General features: G+C 29.6%; 2 protein-coding genes across 3 annotated transcripts; both read right to left on the bottom strand.

Moving 5' to 3' along the window:
- Nucleotides 1-941: 941 nt before the first annotated feature.
- On the bottom strand, nucleotides 942-4376 carry LOC112800190 (pentatricopeptide repeat-containing protein At4g19220, mitochondrial-like). The gene is made up of 2 exons (XM_025842327.2): nucleotides 4249-4376; nucleotides 942-3819 (listed from the first exon to the last, which is right to left on the bottom strand). Exons 1-2 carry the CDS (start codon nucleotides 4374-4376, stop codon nucleotides 942-944), a joined length of 3006 nt encoding a protein of 1001 aa, XP_025698112.2.
- LOC112800191 (arabinosyltransferase XEG113-like) lies at nucleotides 4114-9576 on the bottom strand. 2 transcript variants are annotated; one of them, XM_072196269.1, is made up of 13 exons: nucleotides 8981-9576; nucleotides 8255-8560; nucleotides 7896-8101; nucleotides 7481-7586; nucleotides 6799-7055; nucleotides 6500-6635; nucleotides 6127-6221; nucleotides 5980-6033; nucleotides 5464-5577; nucleotides 5205-5303; nucleotides 4991-5107; nucleotides 4674-4760; nucleotides 4114-4592 (listed from the first exon to the last, which is right to left on the bottom strand). In XM_072196269.1, exons 1-13 carry the CDS (start codon nucleotides 9177-9179, stop codon nucleotides 4518-4520), a joined length of 1851 nt encoding a protein of 616 aa, XP_072052370.1. In that variant the 5' UTR covers nucleotides 9180-9576; the 3' UTR covers nucleotides 4114-4517. The 2 variants fall into 2 exon arrangements, with proteins under 2 accessions (XP_072052370.1, XP_025698113.1); XM_025842328.3 differs by having other exon boundaries at nucleotides 4114-4560.
- Nucleotides 9577-26993: the final 17417 nt, after the last annotated feature.

The following is a 26993-nucleotide window of genomic DNA, read 5'->3' as shown; positions in this document are numbered from 1 at the left end:
TTTATTTACCTTTCTTCTGTACAGTGGTACTAATTTTTTTATTTAAAATTTAATTTGAAAGATAATTATTATAAATTTCCTTAAATAGCAGTTACATACAAAGCATCTCACTTTTTCTTTTTCGTGTGGAAGAGAGAAGAGTGTAGCCTCTTCTCACATCATCCTGAAATACACTCTTCTCTCTCTCACAAAAAAGAAAAAGAGTCTAAGGGGGTTACTTTGTCTCCTAAATACAAATTAAAATTGTCCACAAATCTAATATTCAAGACAAATAGTAAAATAGTTAATAACTCGTGGGAATCTTTCTTAACTATATAACATAGATTTGATTTTATGTCTTTACCATGTAATTTCAAGTCTCAACATAAACATAAATAGAAAATAGTTGTAGCTAAACGCAACTTACAGATAATTTAACCAAATATTAATTTCTAAAATATTTTCTAGAATTGCATCATACACATTGTGAAGGAGGATGCTCTCGTTAATTTAATTAAAGAAACCATGGAGTTTACATTACACTCCTGATGGCATTGTCGAATAGAGAGGTTAGTATAACTATTCAGTCATATAGTAGTTACTAAAGGATGAATGAAATTGAGAAGATATAGTAGAAAAAACTTCAGCAAAGATATTAAAATTTTATTGAATAGAAGTGTTGCTTATTTTAATTATGTGGTGTATATCTGTTGTAATCATGTTTCAAATTTGTTTCTAGCCAATTCTCAGTTTGAACATGATACTTTGCTTAAGGGGTAAAAAAAGCTTTAAGAGAGTGTCTAATCAAATCTACTCTGCATCTTGGTAGATATTTTCATTAAGAAGGGGTGGATCAAATGATAGATATGAGACTGCTCACTATAAAACTAGATTTACATATCTACAATTTAAAAGCATTTCTATTAGTAATTAACTTTATCCCTTGAAATTTGATTAATTTTTTAAGCACTCTCCTGTCCCAAGCCAACATCAATAAGGCTATAGCCTGCAGCCTTTTTTAATCCTTGGTCCTGTACATACTCTCTCAATTCAGTGGCATCTTTCCAGCTTCCTGCAGCAACATACATATTTGACAATGATATGTAATATCCAACATTCTGAGGATCCACTTCAAAGAGATGTTGAGCTACTTGTTTCCCCAACTTGATTGCTCCATGATAGTTGCATGCACTTAGAAGTGTTCCCCATACACCTGAAGTGGCCTTTGATTCCAAGCCTTTTGTATACTCATAAGCCTCATCAAGCCTACCTGATTTACCTAGCATGTCGACCACATAAACTTGATGCTCAATCTCTGGTTCCACGCTGTATTCCTCTAACATTCGGTTGTAGAACCAAAGACCTTGGTTAACTAGTCCTGAATGGCTGCAAGCAGATAATAGGCTAACAAAAGTGCTCTTTGTCACCCTTGTTCCTGATTTGCACATTTCATGGAAGAGTTCAATTGCTTGCTCTCCTTTTCCATGATATCCATATGCAGCAATGGTGGAGTTCCAAGCTGATTCTGACTTCTCTGAGTGTCTAAACACTTTGAGAGCAATGTCCAGTCTTCCACAGTTGCTGTACAAGTCTACAAGAGCTGTTGCTATGAAAGAATTACATTGAATTCTGGACCTGAACACATGACCATGAACTTGTTTTCCATGTCTTAGGATGCCAAGTTGAGAACAAACTGACAGAATACTCACAATGGTGAATTCATTTGGTTTGAACCGAAGATCACGAAAGAATTCCAATGCTTCTCTACTTTCTTTATTATGAGATAGAGCTGAGATCATGCAGTTCCATGAGCATAGGTTGGGAACAGAGCAGAATTTGAAGACTACTCTGGCACTGTCGATGTCCTCGCATCTGCCATACATGGTAATTAGCGAGTTTTGAACACGTGTATCTGACTGCAAAGGAGATTTGTGGGTAAGACCATGGAGAGTTTTTCCTTGGCTGAGTAGTCCTAGGTTTGCACAAGCTGACAAGACGCCCACAATGGTTATGGAGTCATGGTTGAAAGCAGCTAATTGCCTCATCAAACTGAAAGTTTCTAAAGCCTCTTGAAAATGGTCACCTCTTACACAACCTACAATAAGAGTGTTCCATGAACCGATATCTGCAACTGCAGAGTTCTCTTGCAAAATTGAGAAACCAGCTTTCAGGTCACCACAATTGATATACATGTGCATGAGAGAATTTACAAGAAGAATGTTGTTCAAAAATCCAGATTTTAACTTCCAGCAGTGAATTGATCTTCCAAAGTGGAGACTATCAAGGGAATCACAGGAAGAAAGAATAGCAAAAACAGTTGAAGGACTGCAATTTGGAACCCGGTTTAGCAACTCCCTGAACAAGTCTCGAGCTTCCTCAGAATAACTGTTTTGGGAATAGCCAGATATCATTACATTCCATGATACCAAATCTCTCTGTGAGGCAGAATTGAACAAGATCCTGGCTTTCTCCACAAGGTTGAACTTTGAGTACATGTCTATCAGGCTGTTCAGCATAGGAAGATGATCAGGTACCATCTGTCGTCGAATTGCGAATGCATGGATAGTTCTTCCTTCTTTGGAGAGCAGAAGCTCTGCACATAGTGGAAGTATGGTGGTAAATGTTACAACATCAGGTTGGAAAGATCCTGTTCTTTGCATTTCAAGCAGAAGATCAAATACTTCATTAACTTTTTCATTTGAAGCAAATCCTTCCATCATTGCATTCCAGGAAACGACATCTTTCTGTGCTATTTCCCTGAATACTGTCTCAGCGTCGCTGATGTCGCCACTTTGTGAATACAACGAAATGAGAGAGTTGGAAAATGAAACATGTGATCTGTCCCTGTAACCTAGTTTGATTCCCTGCCCATGAATGGACTGGCCAAAAGCCAACTTTCCCAACCTTGAAGAAGCCGAAATAGCACAAGATAGACCAATGCAATCGGCTGTTTCTCCAGCACAAGTCATCCTTTTGAAGTAATATAGTGATTTCTCTGGATCACTATTGTAAAGGCTCCCTCTCATTATTGAATTCCATGAAACAACATCTTTATATTCCATCTCTTCAAATAGACTCTCAGCGGAGCTTAGATCGCCGCACTTTGCATGCATATCAGTTAAAGCATTACCTAGACTGATATCCACAAGCATCCCAGATTTTACACTCAAACAATGAATTGCCTGTCCATGTTCAAAATTTTTCATGTGGAGTGAAACTGATACCATAAGCAATAGAGTGGTGGAATCAAACCCAATTTGAGCCTTACTCATTTCATCTAAGAATCCCAATGCTCTACTATAGCAGTTATTTTCAAGACATGCTGCAACAATGGCATTCCAAGCTATGATATCTCTGTTGTTAATCTCACCAAACAAATCTCTTGAAGATTTGAAATCTCCAGCCTTGGAATAAACAGTGAGTAGAGATGTTGAAATAGGTAGGTGACCTAGAGCACCTATTTTTAAGGAAGCACAGTGAGCAACATAGGCAGTCACAGTTCTTGGTCTTTTGAGGGACAATCTAATGTAATCAAGAACTAATCCAAAATCAACATTATTGACATGAAAGATCCTTTGTGGCATTTCCTCGAACAGTTGAATGGCAGTAGAAAAACAATGACCAAAAAATGACAACAGAGGACGAGAATTTGATAGAATAAGATCTCTTTGCCCCTTAAAATTTCTGAACCTTCCCTTATGGTAGTTCTGTGAAGAAAATGAATTGGATGATGGTGATCTTCTTGGTGGAAGAAAGGCTAAATTTTGAGAAGCCCATCTTGTTATATGCTTTATGAGCAATTGAAAAGGAAAAGCTACCCATGTTCTCATTTTCACATCACTGCAGAATACGAAAAATCTTGCAATGAAAGGCTTGCATTTGCAAAAGAGAAATTTCCCTATTTGATGTGTAGGGTCTAGGATTTCTGGAGCAACTGCCAACTCAGGTGTTGATGTGGATTATCTTGTTCTATAACTTTTTTTTTCTCTCTTTTATTTTTAACACGAATTTGTTTGCAAAAGAATTTATTGAACTATTGTGTTAGGCATTAGGTGTTATATTTCCATAATCTAATGTGATTAGTATTAAGTTTATTATAAAACATGCAATTCAATATCAACCAAGATATCAACGTGCAAAAACTGCAACCTCATGTTAAGACATTGTAGGCTTCACTTTCTTTTTTCTTGCAATGTTGAAAACTTGGTACAAGGCAATTTTACTTACAAATGTTACACAAGAACCAGTCTCATCTCAGTGGTAACTTACATCTTCAAAGTGGATACAGGATTCTTTAGACTCTTTAGCTTCTGTAAGTATGGAAACCTTGGTCTTGACGACGAATCAGAAACCAAACCATCTTTTAAACTCTTGCGTGTATTACTATTAACAAACATAATCCTGAATTTGACCTCACCAAGGTGGATGATCATCTGCAGAAGTTTGAGGAGGGAGCGGCGTCCATCCAGGTTTCTCGTCCCAGTACATGTCATAATAAATGTGACCCGGGGTGTGATCCAACACACAGCACCATATGCCTAAATACCGTTTGACGCGTTTTCGGAATTTTTCTTCCCTTTCCTGATTAAAACCAGAAAGGATGGTAACCAGGACTGGATGAATCAACACAAGTTTCTTTTCATTATGCAACATACTAATAGAAAAATTCCAAACAGCAGACAAAATGGCCGTACCTTGTCGGTGAATCCTGCAAAAGCATCTTGCATCGAACTGAACTGAATGACTTTTACATCCTTGAATGACAGGAACACTTTCTGGTACTGTGAATTCAAGCAAAACTACGAATTTCAAATGCAAGTAAAATGAAAATATTGTAGAGTCTATTTGTAGTTCTTTCTTTGTATCAGCTCCTTAATGCAAGTTAAGGAGTTCCCTTGGTAGAACCAAAAAAGTTCTAGCATTCTAATATGATCATATCAGTGTACTTTATAAGGTTGTTTCGAAGAATTTGAACTGAATTCAATACTTAGCGGATCAAAATTTCAAATACCATCTCTTCATTGCTATGCTTTGGAAATTTAAGTACTCCCCCAATGGTATTATCTGATGCATTGCAGTCTTGACTGCCTTCTTTACAGAGCTGAACATCAAGCCATGATCTTTTAACCTGATCAAGAATCCAACCATGATTTTCACTCAGTAAACTACAACAATATAGCAGAACTCATGATCTAAAATTTGATGGAACTTGGAATAATATTCACCTCAGGCGGCAGAGAGGGATTATCAAATAATGAGTACTCTCTAATATCTATTCGAGGGCCAAACTCTTCCTCGGGGAGTTCTTTCAACATGACATTCACCTACAATGGGGCCAATAATATATGGTCATGGGAAAGAGGGTGGTGAAGTAGATAAGGTTTTGAGATCTTTTCTTTTCCCCCTTTATGTAGCATTGCCTTGCAACTAAAGCATAAATGAACAATAATAACAATAAAGGTCACCAAATCAAAAGGGAAATACCTCAAATACATGATCCAAAGGACAGAGAAAAGGTTGTCTGGTCATAGACCCCTCTAAAACGCCAGGATGGGGGAACCATAGCCTATCAAGCCTGCACCATATTGGAGGCATGACCTAAAACACATATATTAGAACCGATTTTAAGATCATTAAATATAATCTATGAAGACAGAATAAACTGAAAAAACAAAAAAGAATATTATCATAGCCGATTACTAAGAACCACTTGAACACTCAAATCGATTACCTTAATCAGATATCATGGGCAACATGTTAGGCAAAGATATTTTGAAAGGTAGAACTCCTTGCAAATTTATTAACTTGGAAGTAATTCGATAATTGATACTTACTTTGTTTTGTCCACATCCATAATCTTATAAGAAAAGCATATAAATCATGGGGACATAATTCCAGGTCCTCCTCAGAGTGTTACTTGTTCAAGATGAGTGCTGCTACCTATCACTAAAAAACATGCATTTAATATGCAATTTTTAGATTCCAGAAAACAATTCTCACCAGTGTTCTGTTCAGAATGGAAGCAATAGCAAGAGCTGTCCTAATCTGTTTTATCTGCACAAATTCATTTTATGTATCACAAACTACAACATAAAAATTTCTGTTCAAAATTTATAAGCGAAAAGGATCAGGTATATACATGCATACTTGGTAATTAACAAGAGTAAAATGTGATCCAACAGTATGATTCCCACTTAACAACAAGCTTTTTGGAATAGATGGCTTAAATGACAAGAATCCTCCTGGAAAAGTTCATCCAAGAGTTAGGCTGCTGTAATTTAATGAAAAGGAGTCAAAACGTCCAAAAGCAGACCCGTTTAGGTGACAGTTAACTATAAAAGTATGAATGTGAAAGCCCGCTTGAAAGATGGACAGCATGGAAATTTCTCAAATGCATGAAGTACTAAGTAACAAGCATAGACAAATGCAAATAGTAATTCTCAGTTCTGCAATGAAAAATAAAATTAAGTGAATGATCTCCTCAACAGAATAGCAGGAGGCAGGAGCATTAACTAATTACCAGGAGGATTATAGTATTCTGGTGGATCACGGAAGAACATGGCTTCTCTCAGTCGGTGGCGCTTTCCTTCAGTCCCTGCAAATTGAAATGTTGTGTGCACTGCATATGGTTCCAGCCTGAGTTGCTGATACATAGCCTATACAATGATAGCATCAAGAATATTAATAGTAATGAGATCACAGGGTCCAACAAAAACTCCTTTAGATAACTTGCGTAAAACAGAACCCATCATATGTAAAATCAAGCCAAAAAAGAAAAGAAAGAACTCAAATGGTTGAAATTGTTTAACTAGATCCAACCTGGATAAAATATGTGTGGCCACTACAGAAGATACTAGCCGGTAAAATTCCCAGCTTTAGATTTCCATCATAAGCATAAACAAGCCCACTGTCTTCATCTACAGAAGGTCCTAACTGCCTGTGAACAATATCATTAAAGCCAGTCTGATCCCATATCTTTTCATCAGCTAGAACCAATTCTTTCCATTCCAAAGCCAATGTTTTCGCAGACTTTGTTGGTCTCCAATGAAAGATTCCAATGTTGTAGGCAGCACCGACTATTTAAGATGATAGACAGTAAAATTAGTATATGGTCAGAAAGAGTGAGCCACAGGATGTATATCTCAGTAAGATTAAATTTTGTTTCTGAAACCAGAGAATACCAATAATACATTAATACTACAATAGAAAACTTCATCCTGAAAATAAATTTTGCTGGTTTCATATCTTAAGTCATTCCAAAAGCATGATGAGGAAATCTAAAATGATGCCTGAAAAACTAAGTGTGTACAAGATGACATAAAAGGTGACTATCATTATAAGGAGCATTCTCATGTAAATAGGTTTCACTTGATTATCACTTGCAAATGATATGTTAAGAGTTCAACATGACTCATAATTATGCAGTTGCAATAAATAAGCCCCACTAGAAAAGAACACTAAAATCTAAATCATTAAGCTCTGTTCATTATCAGATATTCACCTTCTTGCCAAACTTCCAGACTATCATCAACAACTGTTGGTATAACTTGATCGCTAGACGTCAATACATCTGCTTCAGGATAACGAGCAAGATATGGAAGGGGGTTCTGCTCCAAAATCACCAAATTGAATATATATTTGAAAAACAACATATATAAGAAGTTGAGAACAATCACATACTAGTGTTGGAGACATCCTTAACTACGAGGATAAAAGGTTGATATAATGTGATAATGGAACATAAAACATGTAGCAAAAGGATAAAATGAAACCATACTAAATAAGATTAGTGAAAAAGAAATATAACAAGGTCAAAAAGAAACTTGTTCAATTTGGATGATGCACAAAAGAACTTCGCAAGCTTATCAGTCACCATTATAAGCAAACAAAAATATTGAGAAAATGGAGGAAAGTACCTTCAACCAAACCATGTCAGTGTCACACATCAATAGTTCATAACCAAAAGGAAGTATTGAGTTTATCAGAATAACTTTCTCTCTCCCCATCTTATGAAATGTTGGAGAACCCCAGCCAACATCCACTGTGCTCATATGGCTATCCATGTCAAATACTGGAACCCCTTTCCAAAACAGTGCCTCCAACACTTTGGTGTCCATTGCACCTAAAAGTTAGATTTCAAGCTCATTTAACAAAATCTTAACTAGTCAACTGTAAAGAATACCTAACATGCTTAGGAAAATGTCATGGCCAACTAAACAAAAACAATATATAAGAAAAAAGAAAAAATAATGAAGGCTTAAACGGCGATGCTCACCGACAAGATAATTAGAGACTCCAAGATCATCCAGGTGTCTAACCCAAGTCATAATAAAGTCCATGAATGCATAATTCCCAAAAGTCACTATTACGATGTTATCTTTCACTCTTTGCTGAACCAGTTCTTTGGTCAGTCGGAAATCCTCCAAAGGTGGCATCTTTTTAGGGTGAGGCGGTGGTGGAACATCCAAAACAGGTCTTTTCCATAATACTTTTTGTGTTTCTGGGGTTGAAGGGTGCACATCATGCACAGTTTCTGACTTAGAAAAGTTGAGTGTCTGATCTGTAGGACCACGACCCTCATCTGGAAAAGAAAAATCCAAAACCATTTTCAATTAAAAGTTTAAAATCCCACCAACACATGACAGGCTGAAAAGTATGTTACACAAGCCAATAACAAAATCCGGTGAAGGTGACAAACTAACAAATAAAAAAGGTCTATATTGAAAGATGCCAACAATCCATTCATTCAAACAAACCCACTAATATAGCATCAAAGGCAGGTAAAACTAATATCACTGCATGTTACCAGACTCTTAATACCAAAGGGTGCTCCACATTCAAGCCAAAACTGCCAAGTAACAAGAAAAGGCATGATTTTGATGCTAAAAAAGAACATGCAACCAATACATCAGAAGTTTATCAATAATTGATGTCATAGTCAGCTATATGACTTTTATCAAACAGCTTCAATGCATTAAGAATAGTTAGAGTGAGTGAGTACCTGAAACGGGAGAGGAAGGTTGAGAAGACAAAGAGAACCATGTGGAGGAAGAGGAATCAGGTGAAGAAGGGTTGGCAGCGTAAATAGCGGAGAAGACGTAGCATGTGGAAACGACGAGGCCAACGATGACAACTGTGTAGATCGTCAAGAACAGAGGCCGAGAATGTGTGACTTCTTCGCAGGTTTTAACCAACCCCATCTGATTCTGGTTCCTCTGTCTCGCATTCACAAATCATCACCCTTTGAATCCATCTTCGTCCTTGAAATTGAAAGACGGTAAAAGTTAGATTTTGGTGCAGATTGCTGTTTCCCAAATTTGACTCTCTTCTGTTTGTTCTGTTCTGATTTCTCAGTGTTGTTGTGTTCTACTCCTTGCTGCTTCTGTTTAGCGTTCAAAGACATGAATTTTTTTTTTTTCTAAATTAATATTACTATAAATCAAATCATTTTAAAACCTTTTAGTATAACCAAAATTTATTGGAAAAGAACGTATGTGATAAGAATCTTTTGGGATTAATTTAAGTATCTATTTATTAAAGATTTACAAATAAATTCTAATTATGGGGTTGTTTATTAGCGACTTTAGTTGTCGGTTCTTTTATCATCAGGTTACCAAACTCCTTTTATGATAGACACTCTTTTTTCTAAAGTTATTAAAATATTTTGTCGAGTTTTTTTAGAGAGAATTGTCTCGTATTCCTAGGTATTCTACCTATTCAACGGTGTTGGTTTCGGATACAAATACCCTTTTATTGAAGGTCGTTCGAGTTTTTTTTTAGAATAAGGCATAGGTTACTTTAGCGCTATAGCATCTGGCACTCGAACATTAACTCGAGATATTTTCTCTACCCTTTTCTTGTCCTAAAAAAGCAAGGGAACCTTGCGTCTTTGAATCGATATGGTTAACCTAACCGCTTTCGTCTTTTGGGACCAACAATGAATAGTATAAAAATATTCACATGTTATCCATAGATTATGCTTTTCGTCTTGATCTTAGGCCGTAACTCACCCTTCGTAGATGAGGAAGAATCCTTAAATTTTTAAGGCATTGGATTCTCACCAACGTTTGTGTTACTCAAGCTGATATTTTTACTTTTGCTTCGTCTACCATTGCTCGCGCAGGTCCTTTTTTGTAAGGCGTAACATTTCTCTGCTAATTCATTTTTACATCCCACAACTTCAACAGATTTCTTATCTATTTATCTTCAACGTAAGAGCGTTCAATTAGTGGACTAGTTTATTACACACTTTTTTAAAAGTGGTTGTTTCTAAACAAACTTTCTGATTATCTTGACATTCCCGCCTTTTTTATCACTCAGCAATCATTTAAAGACTTTAATTTTTTGTCTTATATATTTTAATTAATAATTTTTAAAAATGTTATAATTTTTACATGATATATTTATAAGATATTTTTTATTTCATTAACTTATTTTATTGACTCAAATAATTAGAATTAATTCATTATATCAATTATTTAATTTATTTAATTCAAATATGCATTATTTTATTTAGTTTATTGTCACCTTATTGTTTAAATGGTTGTTTATCAATTTTTTTATTTTTTATTTATTTTAAATTTCAAAAAATTATTCATTATTTATATTTTTTATTTTAATATAAAATCTAATATTTTTATTAACATTTTCTTATAATTTATTAGTTAATAGTTATATGCCTATCATCATAGTGATTAAGTTTTATAATCAAAAGTCAAAACATTAGAAATGAAACCTTTTTTTTTTGGTCTTAATGAAGCCTTGATCTCAATCAAATAAACTCACTTTTGACCAAAACATTCAATCAAGGCAACTCTCCTTTATCAAAAGAGACTCATTTTTTTTTATGGATTGGACAACCCCCAATCTTAGGCATTACATCCATACACCCATGTATTATACATTCACACACACTACATGGAAGTACACATAAATAGTTCTATATTCCTTCGGGAGGACTTGAACCCGGTGCAGCTCTATAGGAGGCACACAAAGTGATCATCTAACCCAGGCCTCGGCTGCAAAAAAAAAAAGAGACTCATTGAAAAATGTCGAAAGAATCCACCTATGTGGGCCAATATTCAAGGCTACCTTCATGGTCCATGGGCCACTCTGTGAGGCATTGTCTTGAAAATTCCCATAGGCCCATATTCAATATCTATTTATAGTGATTAGGGTTCATGATACCCTTTATTGAAAATTCATGTGCAATTAATTTTCACAATAGTTAAACCCAAAAAAAAAATAAAAAAAATCCAATCACTTACATAGAATTTTGTGAATAGATCATCTCAAATGAATTTTATCCACGTCCAAAAAAAAAAAATGAATTTTATCTAATTGTCAAATGTATAATTTTGTTATTGGTTGACAATTGACAGTATAGACCCTATTAGTACAGGTCCCACAAAAAGTATCCAATCAAGAAAATATATCATTGACCTTACTTAAATAAATATTCTATAAAAAAAAATGTTTTGTATGTTAGGTGACAGGTGTTGATGATCACCGAAGTCAAAGCAAACTAGCAAGTAGACCCAATTGTCAATTAAGGTGAGTAAACTCCAATGGATTAATCACTAATGTTATAAATACAAATAAATTATTCAAAGTTTAATTTAATTTCTTCTCACGTGGTGGCTGTCAAAGCAACCAGTTTTTCAATTCAAATAAGAGATCAGAGGCAAATTCAATAATAAGGGGACTAAGTCTTCACATAAATAATTAAGAAAAAATACTGAGAATAATGTTGCATGCATGTCTTGTGTGTAAATAGAATAAGAAGACTTTTATGACAGATAATAATGTATTATGTTAAGGAGTGTAAAGTTCTTTAGAAAATAATTTGTTATTAGAGATAATTAAAATAATAAATTAGTATATTTTAGGTTTTTAACTTTTTATAATGTTATTCAAGATATGGCTAACCTGATTAACAAGGTTAATTACCTTTTAAAATCTAAAATTAATATAAAATATAATAAACAAAAGTTTAATATTTCTTTAATTAACAAAAATTATATAATTCTTTACTTAGTAAGAAGTCAAACATTTAAAATAAACTGACTTTGGTTTATATTTGTTTTTTTGTGACTGAACATAATATAAAGAAAAAGAATCTAAGAGAAAGAGTAGCACTCCTCTCTAATAATAATGTATAAATTATTAGAGGACAGTAACCACTCTAGGTATACCTGCTTGTTTAAAAGCAGCAGTCTTAGCCATTAAATTAGCCGCTCTGTTTGTTGTGCGCTGGATGAGCACTAAAGTAGCTGTCTAATTGCGCTGAAGCATCTCTTTGATTTTGTCAAACAGATCAGAATCATTTCTAATCATGCTGGTTGTACCTCGCGAAACAAGAAGAAACGCATCAAGATTATCAGTTTAACATATGACCTCTTTGCACTCGCAATCCCAAGCCATAACAAGCCCTCTCCAAATAGCATAAAACTCACAACAGAGAACACTAAAAAGAGGTATACTGGCAGAACAACATTTCATCCAAATTCCCATGCTATCTCTAATAATACATCCAAAACCAGCTAATTGCTCATTTTAAAAAACGCTTGCATCGCAGTTCACTTTACAGACATTCATTGGAGGTGGTTCCCAATTATAATGCAAAGAAGAAGGAATAATATGTTTTGGTTGGTAACAACCTTAGAGAAATCTCGAGTAGCATGTTGAACTAAGTGAACAATTTTCTCCTTACTCCATGGATCATCTTGATGGAAGATGTCATTGTTTCTATCCCTCCAAATCTACCAAAAAGCCGCTGCAAAGAGAAACTCTTTTTTAGAACGAATCCAAGACACAAAATCCAAACTAGAGTCATCAGCGGTCATTCCCAAATTTAAGCTAATCCAAATTTGACGAGCTTTTTGGCAAGTCCTAAAGCAATGGTTAATATCCTCTAGAGCAAGATAACATCTCTGACAAAAATCAGAAATAGCAAGACCTCTTTGAAACCGGTAACTAGCTGTGGAAACTCCGTTGTTGAGACAAAGCCAGAGCAGATACTTTATCTTCTGTCTTCTCCCGTATTCTCAAGCGCCAAAGTCAAAGCCAATTTTCATTATCATCCAACCAAATTTCTTTTTCAATAGCCATTTATACTCGCTTTTAATCGAGTGGGTGAGAGTATTTGAGTTTGTCCAAAACCAACCTGTTTTATCTGCCGCCTACTTAATAGGATCAAAGAGCATCAAATCAAGTTTAACTTCTTCCGGAATCATTGTGCAAAGAATATTCCACCGTCAATGTCCATGGTATTAGATATCTTCTAGCTTCAAGTGAGAATCAGAGATGTACACAAAAAAATCAAAGAAGCTAGCATTCCACATAGTTACCAAATATGATACCAAAAAGACTGAGACATCCTACCTGTATATTGATTGATATTTATTTTAGTGAGATATTTTACATTTTTACTCGATAACCAAATTATAACCAACCAATCAAAAAGTATTAAGTATTAACTATTTAAACTTTACTACATTATAATTAAACTGAATTTATTTTGTGATTATCTTCACAATAATATTATCAGAAATACTAGATAATAATTTTTTTTAAATCTAATTCAATTAAGTCAAATTTACCTATTTTTCTTTCATATGTTCTTCTTTTTCCATCTCTTCTTTCTCCTATTTTTTTTTAATTTTTCCTTTATTATCATCATCATTATGATCATCATCATTATTATTATTTCCTCTCTTTTCACTTCCTTTTTTCTTTTCTTTTTCTTTTTTCTTTCTTTTCTATCATTATCATCATCTTCTTCATTCTGTATAATTATTTTTTAATGTTATCGTCGTCTTCTTCTTCCAAAAAAATAAAAAAATTGTAGCATTTTATTTTATATGTTACATTTAAGACATTTCAATATCAGAAATAAAAAATTTATTTGTTACGATTAAAAAATTTTGGTGTTATTTTTTAATTTTATATTTTTTTCAAACAACTCCACCACCTTCTTTTTGTTTTCATAATTTTTTTATTCCACACTCTTATAATTTTTATTATTTTATCTTTTGAGAAGAATAAAGACAAAAATTATAAAAAAAAGTATTTAAAAAAATGATGCAACTTTTTTTAATTTTTTATTTATTTTTTTTACAATAAACACTAAATTTTTTTGAAAAAATATAACTTTATAAATAAAAATATAAAAATATTGTACGAACAAAAAAAAAGAAAAAAAACTGCAGCATTAAATTCATAATTTTAAAATATTTTAGTGTCAAAATTAAAAAATATTAATGTTATGAATAAGAAATTTTAATATTATTTTTTACATGAAAAAAAGAAGTGATTGATTTCACTCGCATATTTGTGAATAATTTTGTTGAATTTGATTCAATTTAATTAAATTTAACTTAAATGTTTAAAGATATTTTAACATGATGAATACATTTTTTCTCTTAATAATTAATAAATTAACATACACACACATAAATAAAAATGCACATGATCCTAGGCTATATTCTAGAGCTGGCTAGCATGAGTAGCATCCTTAATTAGTGACGTAACTACAAATTTCACTGTAAAAAATATAATGTAGCTATACTAATTAGCTGCAGGTTTTAACAAGCAATATTTTAAGAATATTGATTAAGGTTTCAACGTAGTTTTAGAAATTGTTTATTAAAAAACTATTTAATAAGTTAACAATGCATCGAATCCGAAATGTAGGTTAACTAGTACTCTAAAATAAAATATTGCTTAGCAAAACTCATTAATTAATCCTTCATAAAATAATTAAGAAATAAATCCCCCTATCATGCGTTCTTAGTTTACTAATTATGTAGCGTGATGTACGTGGAAGAATCTATGCGTATAAAAAAGTTTGTGCATATTTTTATTTTTATTTTTAAAAATACTATTTTAATCGGTTTTAAGAATGTACAGCACCTGAGAAAAAGTGAGAATATATAATAAAAATATTTTAATTTAATAATATGAACCTTAATTATTTATCTATTTTATATGCTCTATCTTTTTAGTTTTTACCATTAATATTGTAAAAAATATTTGAATTTAAATTGCAAATTCTTTAAACTTAAGTGAGTAAGTTCAATTCTAATTTATACTCTATTTGAAAGGTTTAAATTAAATAGTAACCCAAAAAATAAAATATATAACATAAAATTAATATTTTTTTCTTTCTCCTCTTGAAACTGCATTTTTCTTATATATTCTTCTAATTTGTACTCTATTTTTTTCTTTTTTTTTTTTCTTCTAATCCTCTTCTTTTCTCAATATATACGTTTTTTTTATTTTATGTGTGGGTATTTATAAAAATTTATATATATATTAATTTCATAAAATCTATATATCTCTGTCATCATTTAAAAAAAAGACAACTTTTTAAAAATTTAACTTAGATTTATTTTTTTAAAAAATTATTACCCCACATTTTTTCTATTACAATCTATTTGTTGAGCAATCTAGTGGTTTATTCTAAAACCCTATCCTAGTCAGCATCTAAATAATTAATCCATAAGTCGTTGATTGTGTTTTAGTGGTTGACAACTCTTAACAAACAAGTGCGACACATATATTTAAATTTTAATATATTATAATACTATATAGTATGTAGAAATTTCAGGTTAAGTGTAGTGTATGTGCATGCAAGATTAATAAAAGACAAATAATAATCGTTCTTGTTAATTGATTGGTTGACGTTCTCAATTAATAATTGGTGTCAAAGCATTAAATGCAAGTGGCTTTGACTAATTAAATGCTTCATATTCTTAACTAATTTGAATAAAGAATTGGTATATAGCAAACCCTTCATTCCATATCAGTAATAACGTGGATGCTTCCCTTAATTAAGTGGCATGAGACTATGATCTAACAATTCAGTGTTGTCATAATAATTAACATTATTTTGTTATATGTATGTTTATACCTGCATTGTACAAATAATGTACTAATTTGTACTCGAATTAAATGGAAGCACGTGGCTCTATCACTTTAATTTGCGTATTAATAAATAATTCAAACTTATATATATTAATAGAATTATAGAATGCATGTCATATTGGGAATATAATTGTCATCCCCAGTTATTAGAAACAAAAAGTCAAAGTAAATAATAACAGGATAATATTAGAGACTATTTATAATTATATGTGTATTATATTTAAAATTATACATTAAAATAAAAAGACAAATTATAACTCTCCATAATTTTCAAACTATAATTCCTAAATGTCATACTAGCTAATAATAATATCGGTAATATTAGAAAAAAAAAACAGCTAAAATAATTTAGTTTATTTAATAATTATTAATTATTATAATACTAAATAAAATAAATTCAAATTATTTTTTATTAATTTTTTTTGTTACTAAATATTTTTTAAAATATATAAACTATTTTTTTTCATTATTCAATCATATCCCACTTTATTAAAACGTTAACCGCAAGGTAATCCTAGAACAGCTAGCTGTGATTGAAGACTAATTAGAAAGCATTCCCAATGAGTGATCAAGTTAATGTGTTTTTGGCTCTAGCTTATTAAGATTTAAGAAAAACTTTTAATTATTTGTTTTATCCTCTTTATTGGGTTTTAGTGAAATCTGGTGGAATTAGTCACATAATTAAAAGTAAATTCAATACTATATAACCAATTTAGATTGATCGAGTTGTCAAATAAACAAGTGTCGGAAGTTTGAATTTCGCCTTATACATGCAGCAATTCATTGGCTAATGACAGACTCTCAAATGAAATTTAGATCCGCAACAAATCAGTCTTTGATCTATCGGATTGGAGGATACCGTAAAAAAAAAAAATCAATACTATATATTTTGCAATCTGCTATAACTTAGGGGCAAGGAGAAATAAATTGATTTTAAAGTTACTTCATTATCAATTACTCGAAATATATAAAATTCAATTTTAATGTATTATCATATATAAAATAATTTTATATAAAAATTCAATTTATAATATTATATTAATAAAAATAATTATTTTTATATTAATTATTGTTGGGAATAAGACACAATTCCCCCTTGAGAAAACACCTTTGACAGAGAAATAAAATAGACACAATCACAACACAAGAATTTAACGTGGAAACTCCAATTACCGGAGAAAAAACCACGGCCGTTGTCAAATGACAACCAGAGAATATCACTATGTGAAAATTGTTACAACACATAGACTTCTTTCTCTCACCGGCACCCCAGTACACCCACACTCTTTCAAAGCAAATATCTAACTACACCTCACAACACTCTCTAATCAAAGAGTACAGAGGAAAAGAAAAATCAGATACAAGCTTAAAGTGTTTCTGACTGGTGCAAAAACAAATGGAGAACTTAGCCTCATATTTATAGCCTAGGCCACCCACTCCATTTGCTATCCTAAGCAATGTGGGACTAATTCAACCAAATCCTAACAATCTCCACCTTGATTGAAATAGTCACACATCTTCAGCTTCCATTGTCAACACCGACAATTCTTTGCTGCCATTGTCTATACCGACAATCATAGTTCAGAGAACTATCATACTCCACCATGAAAGTATACTCACTTGGAATTAGACCACTCCAAGCATTTCGCCTTGGTACAGATCGAAACCTTGCTGAAAATTCATGGTGCAACTTCCAAATTGGCTTTTCCTGGAAGTTCTTCAGCCATCGACCTAACTCCGCCACACACCTTGCATCTCAACGCCAACCAATGCCCGTGTGCAATTGTGGACCTGATTGCCACAACTCATCCTTATCCATGGCAGTGCGGTAATACCATGAGGATACTTCTTGTCTTCTAGAGAACATCATCTTCTCTCATAGAGAGAGCAACCAGAGATCTTCTCCTTCAACGCCTTGTGCAAACCTGATTGTATCAACACATCCTTGACTTGTATTTGCCACAAGCCAAAATTGATTCTTCCATCAAAATTTTCTATTTCAAGCTTCACAGCACTTGAATATCCTGACATTGTTGCAACCGTATACTGGAATAGTATAACTCAACTGTAGACCGTGCACTAGGAAGGGTCCCCAGGAAAGAGAGGTGGGTCACAATGGACACACTTAAATACCAAGTCTTTCCTTAGCCAGAACCTTTTCCAAACTGCACTCTCACAGAGTCACACTGCCTTCCAGCAACAACAACAGCAACCAAAGATCAACCTCAAGCCACAGGACAAAATTCTTTTCTGATGTGGAAGGTCAGACTAGGCTGCAACCACAGAGCATACTAAGAATAAATCCCACCGAACCGAAGCTCTGATACCACTTGTTGGGAATAAGACACAATTCCCCCTTGAGAAAACACCTTTGACAGAGAAATAAAATAAACACAATCACAACACAAGAATTTAACGTGGAAACTCCAATTACCGGAGAAAAAACCACGGCCGTTGTCAAATGACAACCAGAGAATATCACTATGTGAAAATTGTTACAACACATAGACTTCTTTCTCTCACCGGCACCCCAGTACACCCACACTCTTTCAAAGCAAATATCTAACTACACCTCACAACACTCTCTAATCAAAGAGTACAGAGGAAAAGAAAAATCAGATACAAGCTTAAAGTGTTTCTGACTGGTGCAAAAACAAATGGAGAACTTAGCCTCATATTTATAGCCTAGGCCACCCACTCCATTTGCTATCCTAAGCAATGTGGGACTAATTCAACCAAATCCTAACAATTATATAAATGATCATCTAAAAAAATATAATTAAATAATTATATAAAATATTTTATAATATTGTATATAAAAATTAAACTCATATATAATGTCAAAATAAAGCTTTGACCACATTCCATTATGAAATTCCAAATATTTATAGAAATAATTACGTGTGTCTGTATTGGAGTCCAATTTGGTAAGATGAGGAAATTAGTGAGGATCTAAATAAGAGAAAAACACTCAGTTCTACTTTTTATTATTATAGGTTTAGCTAAATTGTGCCTTAAAAATATAAGTAGTTACGATTGTTAGTAATAGAAAATTATAAATATTTTATTTTAATAAATATATAATAAATATATTAAGAATTTAAATTTTATATTATTTTTTATAATTTATAACTTTATTATTTGTCCTTAGCTAAACCCTTTTATTATTTGGGAAAATGCCAAATTTTTAATAAAAGAGGAAAGTTTGAAGTTTGAATTTATCTGATTGGAAACATAACAATAGCTACAAATAGCTAGCAATCCATGGTTTTAGTTCTGGTTTTGTTTTAGCCCATTGGAAAAATAAAAATATAAATATATTCATCACAGATTTGCATTGGCGTTGGTTACAGCTCAATAATTCGACATACACAATTCGACAATAGCATTAATGAGAGTTAATAATCATTAATATGACCAAACTCCAACTCTTAGTTATGTAGCACTCATTTTATACTATAGTCTTTAGGATTTAACTATTATAAATATGTCAAGATTATTATTAATAAAAATTTTTAAATTTTTTATTTTAATACATACACAATAAATATATCAAAAAATTAAATTTACATCCCTTTTATAATTAAAAAATAATTAATAATTTTATCTTATTTTTTAAAAATACATATTAATTAAATTTTATTTTTTTTAGTTGTTCCTGATATTTCTTAATTCGATAGGTCAAGAATTAATTCATTGTAAATTTTTTGACATTTATTTAAACAGACGAATGAGTTGACCACTCAACTAACTCGACTTGATTAATTAAATCCTATTTTTTATTAGGAATATTAGCACAATATGATATATATATATATATATATATATATATATATATATATATATATATATATATATATATATATATATATATATATATAGACTTATTTAATATAGAAACATTAAATGTTGAACCAATCATATATAGATTGATGAGTTGAAGATTAGTAGTGAATGAAGAATTGAAAATTTAGTCAAACCTGGTTGAATATTTTAGTCAATTTTAGTTTCAGTCAAATTCGGTTGATTTTAATGATTGTATATCAGTAGCTGGATCTGGACTAGTTAAAGTAGTACCATGATAGTACTATAGCTCAGCTTGCTAGATTACGAAATAAAATATTATTTATTCGTGTCAAACTTTAACTTCAATTGGTTGTTTGCCTTCATTTTGTTTTATCTTGATGCAAACTGTCCATCAATTCTGTATCAAGAATTTTATTACAACTTAAAAGAAAATTCCATTTGAGACTTATCGATTAAGTGTTGAAAATAATTTCGGACACAATAAAAAGAATATAAATATTGTATTATTAATGAAAAAAATAGTACAAATAAACAAGTAATGATAAAAATTAAACATAGAAATAAGATCAAACAAACTTGAAGTAAAATTGAGAATTGAAAAGCAGAAAACTTAAATACCGGAGAACAAAATGAAGAAATAAATAGTAGAGTTTGAAATTGAAACGAAAATATAAAGAACTAAACTAAAACTAGAAATGAAATAATGTATAAATAAAATAAATTAATTTTTAGCAATGTACCTATAAGTTATTTTGTATTGTTAGGTCACTGTGGGAGTTTTCAACCACCGTATAAGATGAGAAGATACCACATCCAACTCAAAAATTTTAAAGGATATGAGACATGCTTCACCTTGAACATAAGATGAGAAGACAACATATCTAACTCTAAAATCATAAACCATAAATCCTAAATTCTAAATCCTAAAACCATAAGGTAGTAAATGTATAAGTCTTTCATCTTATAAACTCATCACTCTTCCTTGCTTTTTTCTATGTGGGACCAATTTCATATATTACTCCTAGAGCTGGAAGTGAGTCGAGCTAGATCAAACTCAAGCTCGACTCACAAAAATTAAGCTTGGCTCACGGCTTTACTCGTTAATAATCGAGCCTATTTCGTAAACTCAAACTCGGCTCAGCGAAAGCTCACGAGCTGGCTCAAATAATAAGAATATAATCTATAATTCTATATCAAAAAATTATAACTTTTATATATATTAAAAAAATATTTAAAAAATCAATTTTATATAGTGTCTATCTATCAATTATAATTTTTTTATTTATGTCCTACATCAAAATTATATATAAAAAAAGACTATAAAATTTTAAATAATTAAAAACATTAATATATATGTAAAATTGTATATTTCCATTATATATATATATATTAAATTATTAATACATATATTCTATATATATAATTGTGCTAACTCACGAGCTAATGAGATGAGCTTATTCAAGTTTAAACTCAACTCATTTAATTTATAAGCTAAATTCCAAGCTCGAACTCGACTCACCAACTCACGAGTTCAGCTTATCGAGCTATTAATGAGTCGAGCTCGAATTGGCTTATGAATTGACTTGACTCACTTCCAGCCCTAGTTACTCCTCACATTTATAATATTAACACGTGTTTGATTTTTTTTTTGTCTTAAAAGTACTTATTTTAAAAGAAAAATAATCAAAAAAATAAGAGAATTTTTTTATTTTCTATAAATACTTAAATAATTTTTTTAAAAATTACAATTTAATTTTTAAAATTACACCAAACATTAATATGCTATAATTTTTTATAAACTAAACATTAAAAAAATTACTTATAAATTTATCCAAGCTTATGTTCTTTTATAGAGTTACTATGTCAATATAATTGAAAATTTGCAGAATTTTTAGTGTGATTTAGGATCAGATTTAAATTTTTACCACATATTAATTGTGAGTTGTGACCCTTTATTCTCATCTTCGACTGTCATGGTGATATATTCAATATTTTCACTAAGTGCTTCTTGTCTAAATCTCTACTACTTAATTAACATTCTTTGCTAACCTCATTCTTTTCACCATTACACAAGTGATTTGATGTATTTTTGTTTTTTTAAATACCCCGACCAACCTTTATATTTCTATTAATTTATTTAATATTTTAATATACCACTCATAAATTTGTCATTTTTTTTCAAAATCTAATACAAAATACCAATGATCAATTTGTCAATATTCATTATAAAGTTTTTTCTTAATTTAAGATTTCAATACTCACAATAATATGAGTTATAATATAAGTTTTAAACAAAGTTGTGAAAGCTAAAATTTAACTGAAGTTTAATCGGATTTAGACTGGATATAATGAAATAATATGTTTATAAATAAGATATATGCATGTATTTATGTTTTATTATTTCAAACTAGTTAACATTTAAAAAAAATGGATCATCAATTTGATAGAATTATCAATTTGTTATCTATTATTCGAAAAAATTTATATATATCAAATCATTTTTATTTGAATATATTGATAAAAATAGTCCTCACTTTTGATAACAAAAAAATATTTTTAAATTATTATAAAATGTTCAAAAATAATAAAAAAATATTTTTTTTATAAATGACAAACAATTTAATATTTAACAAATTATTTATATGCATTTGATACAAAAAATTATTAAAATATTTGAATAATTATTTAGAATAATGTATATAAAATAATCAGTAAAAATTATATCTCTAAAATTTTGTTCTTTTTTAAGTGTCCCATTCTTTAATTTTAATCATGCTTGTAAATTTTTTTATGAAGATTCGATCTTTGGGTAATTTTATTATATTTTTATATATTTTAAATTAAATATATTTTTATTGTTGATAAAAATAAAAGATATCTTTGTTATAGTTTTTAAAAATTTGAGCGATTTTGATAGTTTACCTTTTGTTTAATTAGGACTTATATATACATGTTATATATTGATTTTACTACATACGAAATTTAAAAGGTGATTAGAATAGGCTAATTTTTTTATATTGATTAAATATATGTGTAATATATTGTTATTGAAAAATTAGGTTTTTTTCTATATGGTATTTTATTCAAATCGGACGGTTTGATTTGTTTGATGAAAAAAATAAATTACAAATCGGAAGTTCTAATTTGTTTGAAGAAAAAAATAAATTCCAAATCGAAGGGTTCGATTTGTATTTTTTATTTTTTTATTTGTTAAAATAAAAATTGGACGGTCCAATTTCAACATTAAAAATTTTTTTATTTTCGAAATCATAAATCGGACCGTCCGATTTGTGATTATTTGTTTAAAAAACAAAACAATGCAAATAAATCGGTGCCTCCGATTTATGTTATTCTATGGCCAAATAAAACACTTCTCTCTCTCCTCACACTATATTGTCATACACGTTTCTCTCTTTCACACGAAAAGTCAAAAGCGTAATAATATATATATATATATATATATAATTGTTCATTCCAGTGGATTGAGAATCTGGCGCTAGTGATCATCATGGATGATCTATAGCTGTATATATACATAATGCGCGGTTTATTAATAAAATTATTAATTATTAAAAGGCCAAATCCAACAAAAGTATGAGGGGATTGGGGTTAATTAATTACATCATCATGGGCATCATATAGTTGTAGTGAATATTTATGACAAATTTGATTTTGATATCATCAAGTGTTGTCACAATAATATAAAGTGGCGAGTATGGTAGTGGGAAGTCTCATATCTCTCTATTTTACTTTATATGAAAGATACAAAATCATAGCTGGAGCCAAGTTAGTATCCCAGGAAAAGAAACTACAAGAGACTAACGTTACGAGTAAACACTCACTCAAAAGAAAAATTAAATAAATAAATTTTTTAAAATTTATATTTCGAATGGACTAATTTAAAAAAATATATTAATAAAATTTTTAAAATAGTAAATATTGACATATTATCTTTAAATTAGTCTCTATATAATTAAGATAAAAGGTTTTCATTTGAATTAATTTGTCCATGTTTATTATTCTTTAGAATTTTATTAGTATTTTATTTTAAAGACTAATAAGTCTGAAATATAAATTTTTAAGGATTTATTTATCACTTTATTTTTAAATTTATTATAGATTTTTGTTATACCATAAAATTGTCTGAAATAATATATATAGAGTATATATTCAAATTGGTCATTGAGAAATTTTATGTTGGATGTTTTCATTTCTAAATTTTTTTTATTATTTTGAGATTTTTGAATTTTATAAAAATAAGATATATAAATTTTTATTTTAGTCAAACATATTATTTTTATTTTGACAAATAAATTATAAAAAATACTTATGTCTTACTTTTATAAAATTTTATGTAAAATTTTTTAAAAAACATATTTGAGTATATATATACTATTCTTGATATTGGATATGAAGTAATCGATTGCGGTAGATGTAATGTTGTTAGGTTTAGTAAAGGTTAAAAAAACAAGAAATATAATATCTTGACAAAATTCTGAAAAAATATTCCATATTCTTGGGGATGAACAAAAAAAAATTTCTTACATGCATATTTATACTTTAAAAATTATTCATCACAAAAATTAAAATAGAAACTCATTAAGATTGTACATATTAGCAGAAACGAAAATACTTTGTCAACTAATGTTATTTTCTTTTTAAATATAAATTAATAAAAAAATTATATTTCTAACAAAATACTTTATAAAAACAATAGAAGGAAAAAAAAGGAAACATTCCACTGAGATTGAATTTGTGAAATGAATAAGTCAAAAATGAAAGCTTGTAGTTATCGTCGCATATTACATACTCCACTAATTTGTGACTAATAAAGTGACGAATTAAAGAAAAAAACAAAGTGAGGAGTGTATATATATGGTTAGTGCTGAAACTTGATTGTTGAGGTTACAAGTGTCGTTCATATCTTTTCCACATTCAATTTAAATAATGGGATTAATTCTACGAAGTGGATAATTTTGGAAAAAGTAAGATATTGCATGTTTATCTTTTCCAGCAATAGTAAATACACGATTTAGATACGATAATCTTTCTTTACTTCATTGTCAATTTGTCATGCATGCCATGATCATCACTCCTGACAGCTATTAATTTCTTTGTCTTATTATTACAATATTAAATCAAATTTCTTCTTTAATTCTTGGTTCGTTTATGGTGGGATATATATAAATATCGATCCTAATTATTATTACTTAAAGTGGCATATATGAAGCTTCTATTATTTTGCGACATAACGATAAAAATGGGAGATAGATAAGGATTTTTTTTTGGTTTATTAAGAAAGTGTTTTTTAGAAAAAAAAATTTGACAACATTGAAAGTAATAAGAGTTTTTATATTTTCTAAATATATATTGTTTTTATAAATTAAAGTCGAGATAATACTCAATTTAGTCCCTGAAGTTACGTTCGAACTTCAATTGAGTCTTTGAAATTTTAATTGCCTCAATTTAGTCTCTAAATTTTTCAATTGATTATGTGACGAAAACTACGGTGTAGAAACTAACGTGATTAAAATTTGAAAAGTTCATGAACTAAATTAAAATTTGAAATTTTAAGGACTAAATTGAAGCTCGAGTGTAACTTCAGAATCAAATTGAATATTTTCTCATATAATTAGGAGGCAGGGATGAAGTAGTTTACATAATTTATTAGCAAATAATATTATTTTCCTAATTAATTATCTGACATGTTTTTTTATAAACCTCCACTAAACAAAATTAATATCATTTTATTCAAACTATATATAATAATTTATAAAAGTTGGAAGAACACATGTGGATATGTAGATGAATGCTTATTAACTGTATTCCATATAGCTACTTGCATATATATAAAATATGACACATGTTTATATAATTAAGAAAATAAGAGACCATCCAATGATATCAAAAAGAATATAAAAATGAGAAGACCTAATAAATACTGAACAACAAATTAAAGAAAGATTACGTTTTTGGATTGTTAAAATTGTAAAAAAAATAAAAATAAAAATGAACAATGCATTGTTGGGTATATATTTATGATTATGTAATACTCACGCAATATTAGAAAATTATTTTTAATAATTATTTATTTTATTTTTAGTAATAATAAAAATAGCTATTAATATAAAAATACTAATAAAAGTAGTCTCTTATAAAACACTAATGGCCTCTTTATGGTCAAACTCTTAGTCAAACATTAATTTCTGAGTCTCTCTTAAAAAAATGTAATTTTTGAGTCTCTCTTTTTTATCATCAGTTTGTCAAACTAAAACATAATTGTAGGTGCTGAATAATTTCATTCATGAATTTACTTATAGTTTTAATTGATTTTGTATAAATTTATTTGTATTTTAGTGAGGTTTTTATTATTTTATTTATTCATTAACCTAGTTTATAATGTTAATCTAGATTTTTATTAATTTCTTACAAAATTGAAAATGATAACAATTATGTAATTATAGTGTTAATCTAGGTTTTGTTCTTCAACAACATAATTTTCTATTTTCCAAAACATCAATTTTTTATTATCAAATAGTTATGTTAGCCTCAAATTATTTGTTATGCACTTATACTAATTTTTTGTGTCAAATTTTTATATTGGTCTCAAATAGTCATTTTTTTGTGTTATTTAACTGAATTCGGTGAATTTTGGTTAAAAGAAATAAAAAATAATTATATACTAAGATCATAAGTATCAAATTAAAATAATAATTAAGAATTGAATCTAAATCAAAATTTAAAGTATATTAATTATACTTATTTTTTATTAGTAAGACTATCCTCCTACAATACTATATATGTAATTTAAAGTCAAAACATCAATTCTAAGATGGATAAAAATTTGTTCTGTTTAAAATGCATCTAATTAGCTGCAAGTCAATTTTAAAGTTCTTATATACTATAAATATTTATTAAAAAATAATATTAATAGATATATATAATTTAAAAAAATAAATGAATTTATTTTTATTATTAAATAAAAATATAATTAATTTAAAAATAAATAAATTTATAATTAAAATTAAAATAAATTAAATAAAAATAAATTTTTTTATAAAAAATATTTATATATATTATAATTTACATATATAATATTAAGAAATACAATAATTCAGTGACAAAGATATATATATATAAACCTTTTACATTAAGTCTCTAAAAGAGATAGAGTTTCATGTGATTATGCTTGTAGTTATTTTCGTTACGTAAATACTCCAAGAACTATTTTCAGTTATTCCTGATTTTTTAATCCACCATAGCATAGACAATTTGAAAAA

This window comes from Arachis hypogaea, chromosome 5, assembly GCF_003086295.3.
Source record: "Arachis hypogaea cultivar Tifrunner chromosome 5, arahy.Tifrunner.gnm2.J5K5, whole genome shotgun sequence".
In the NCBI taxonomy this organism is placed as follows: Eukaryota; Viridiplantae; Streptophyta; class Magnoliopsida; order Fabales; family Fabaceae; genus Arachis; species Arachis hypogaea.
Note: the sequence above shows the minus strand (reverse complement) of the source record. Positions and strands in the feature narration are given on the sequence as shown.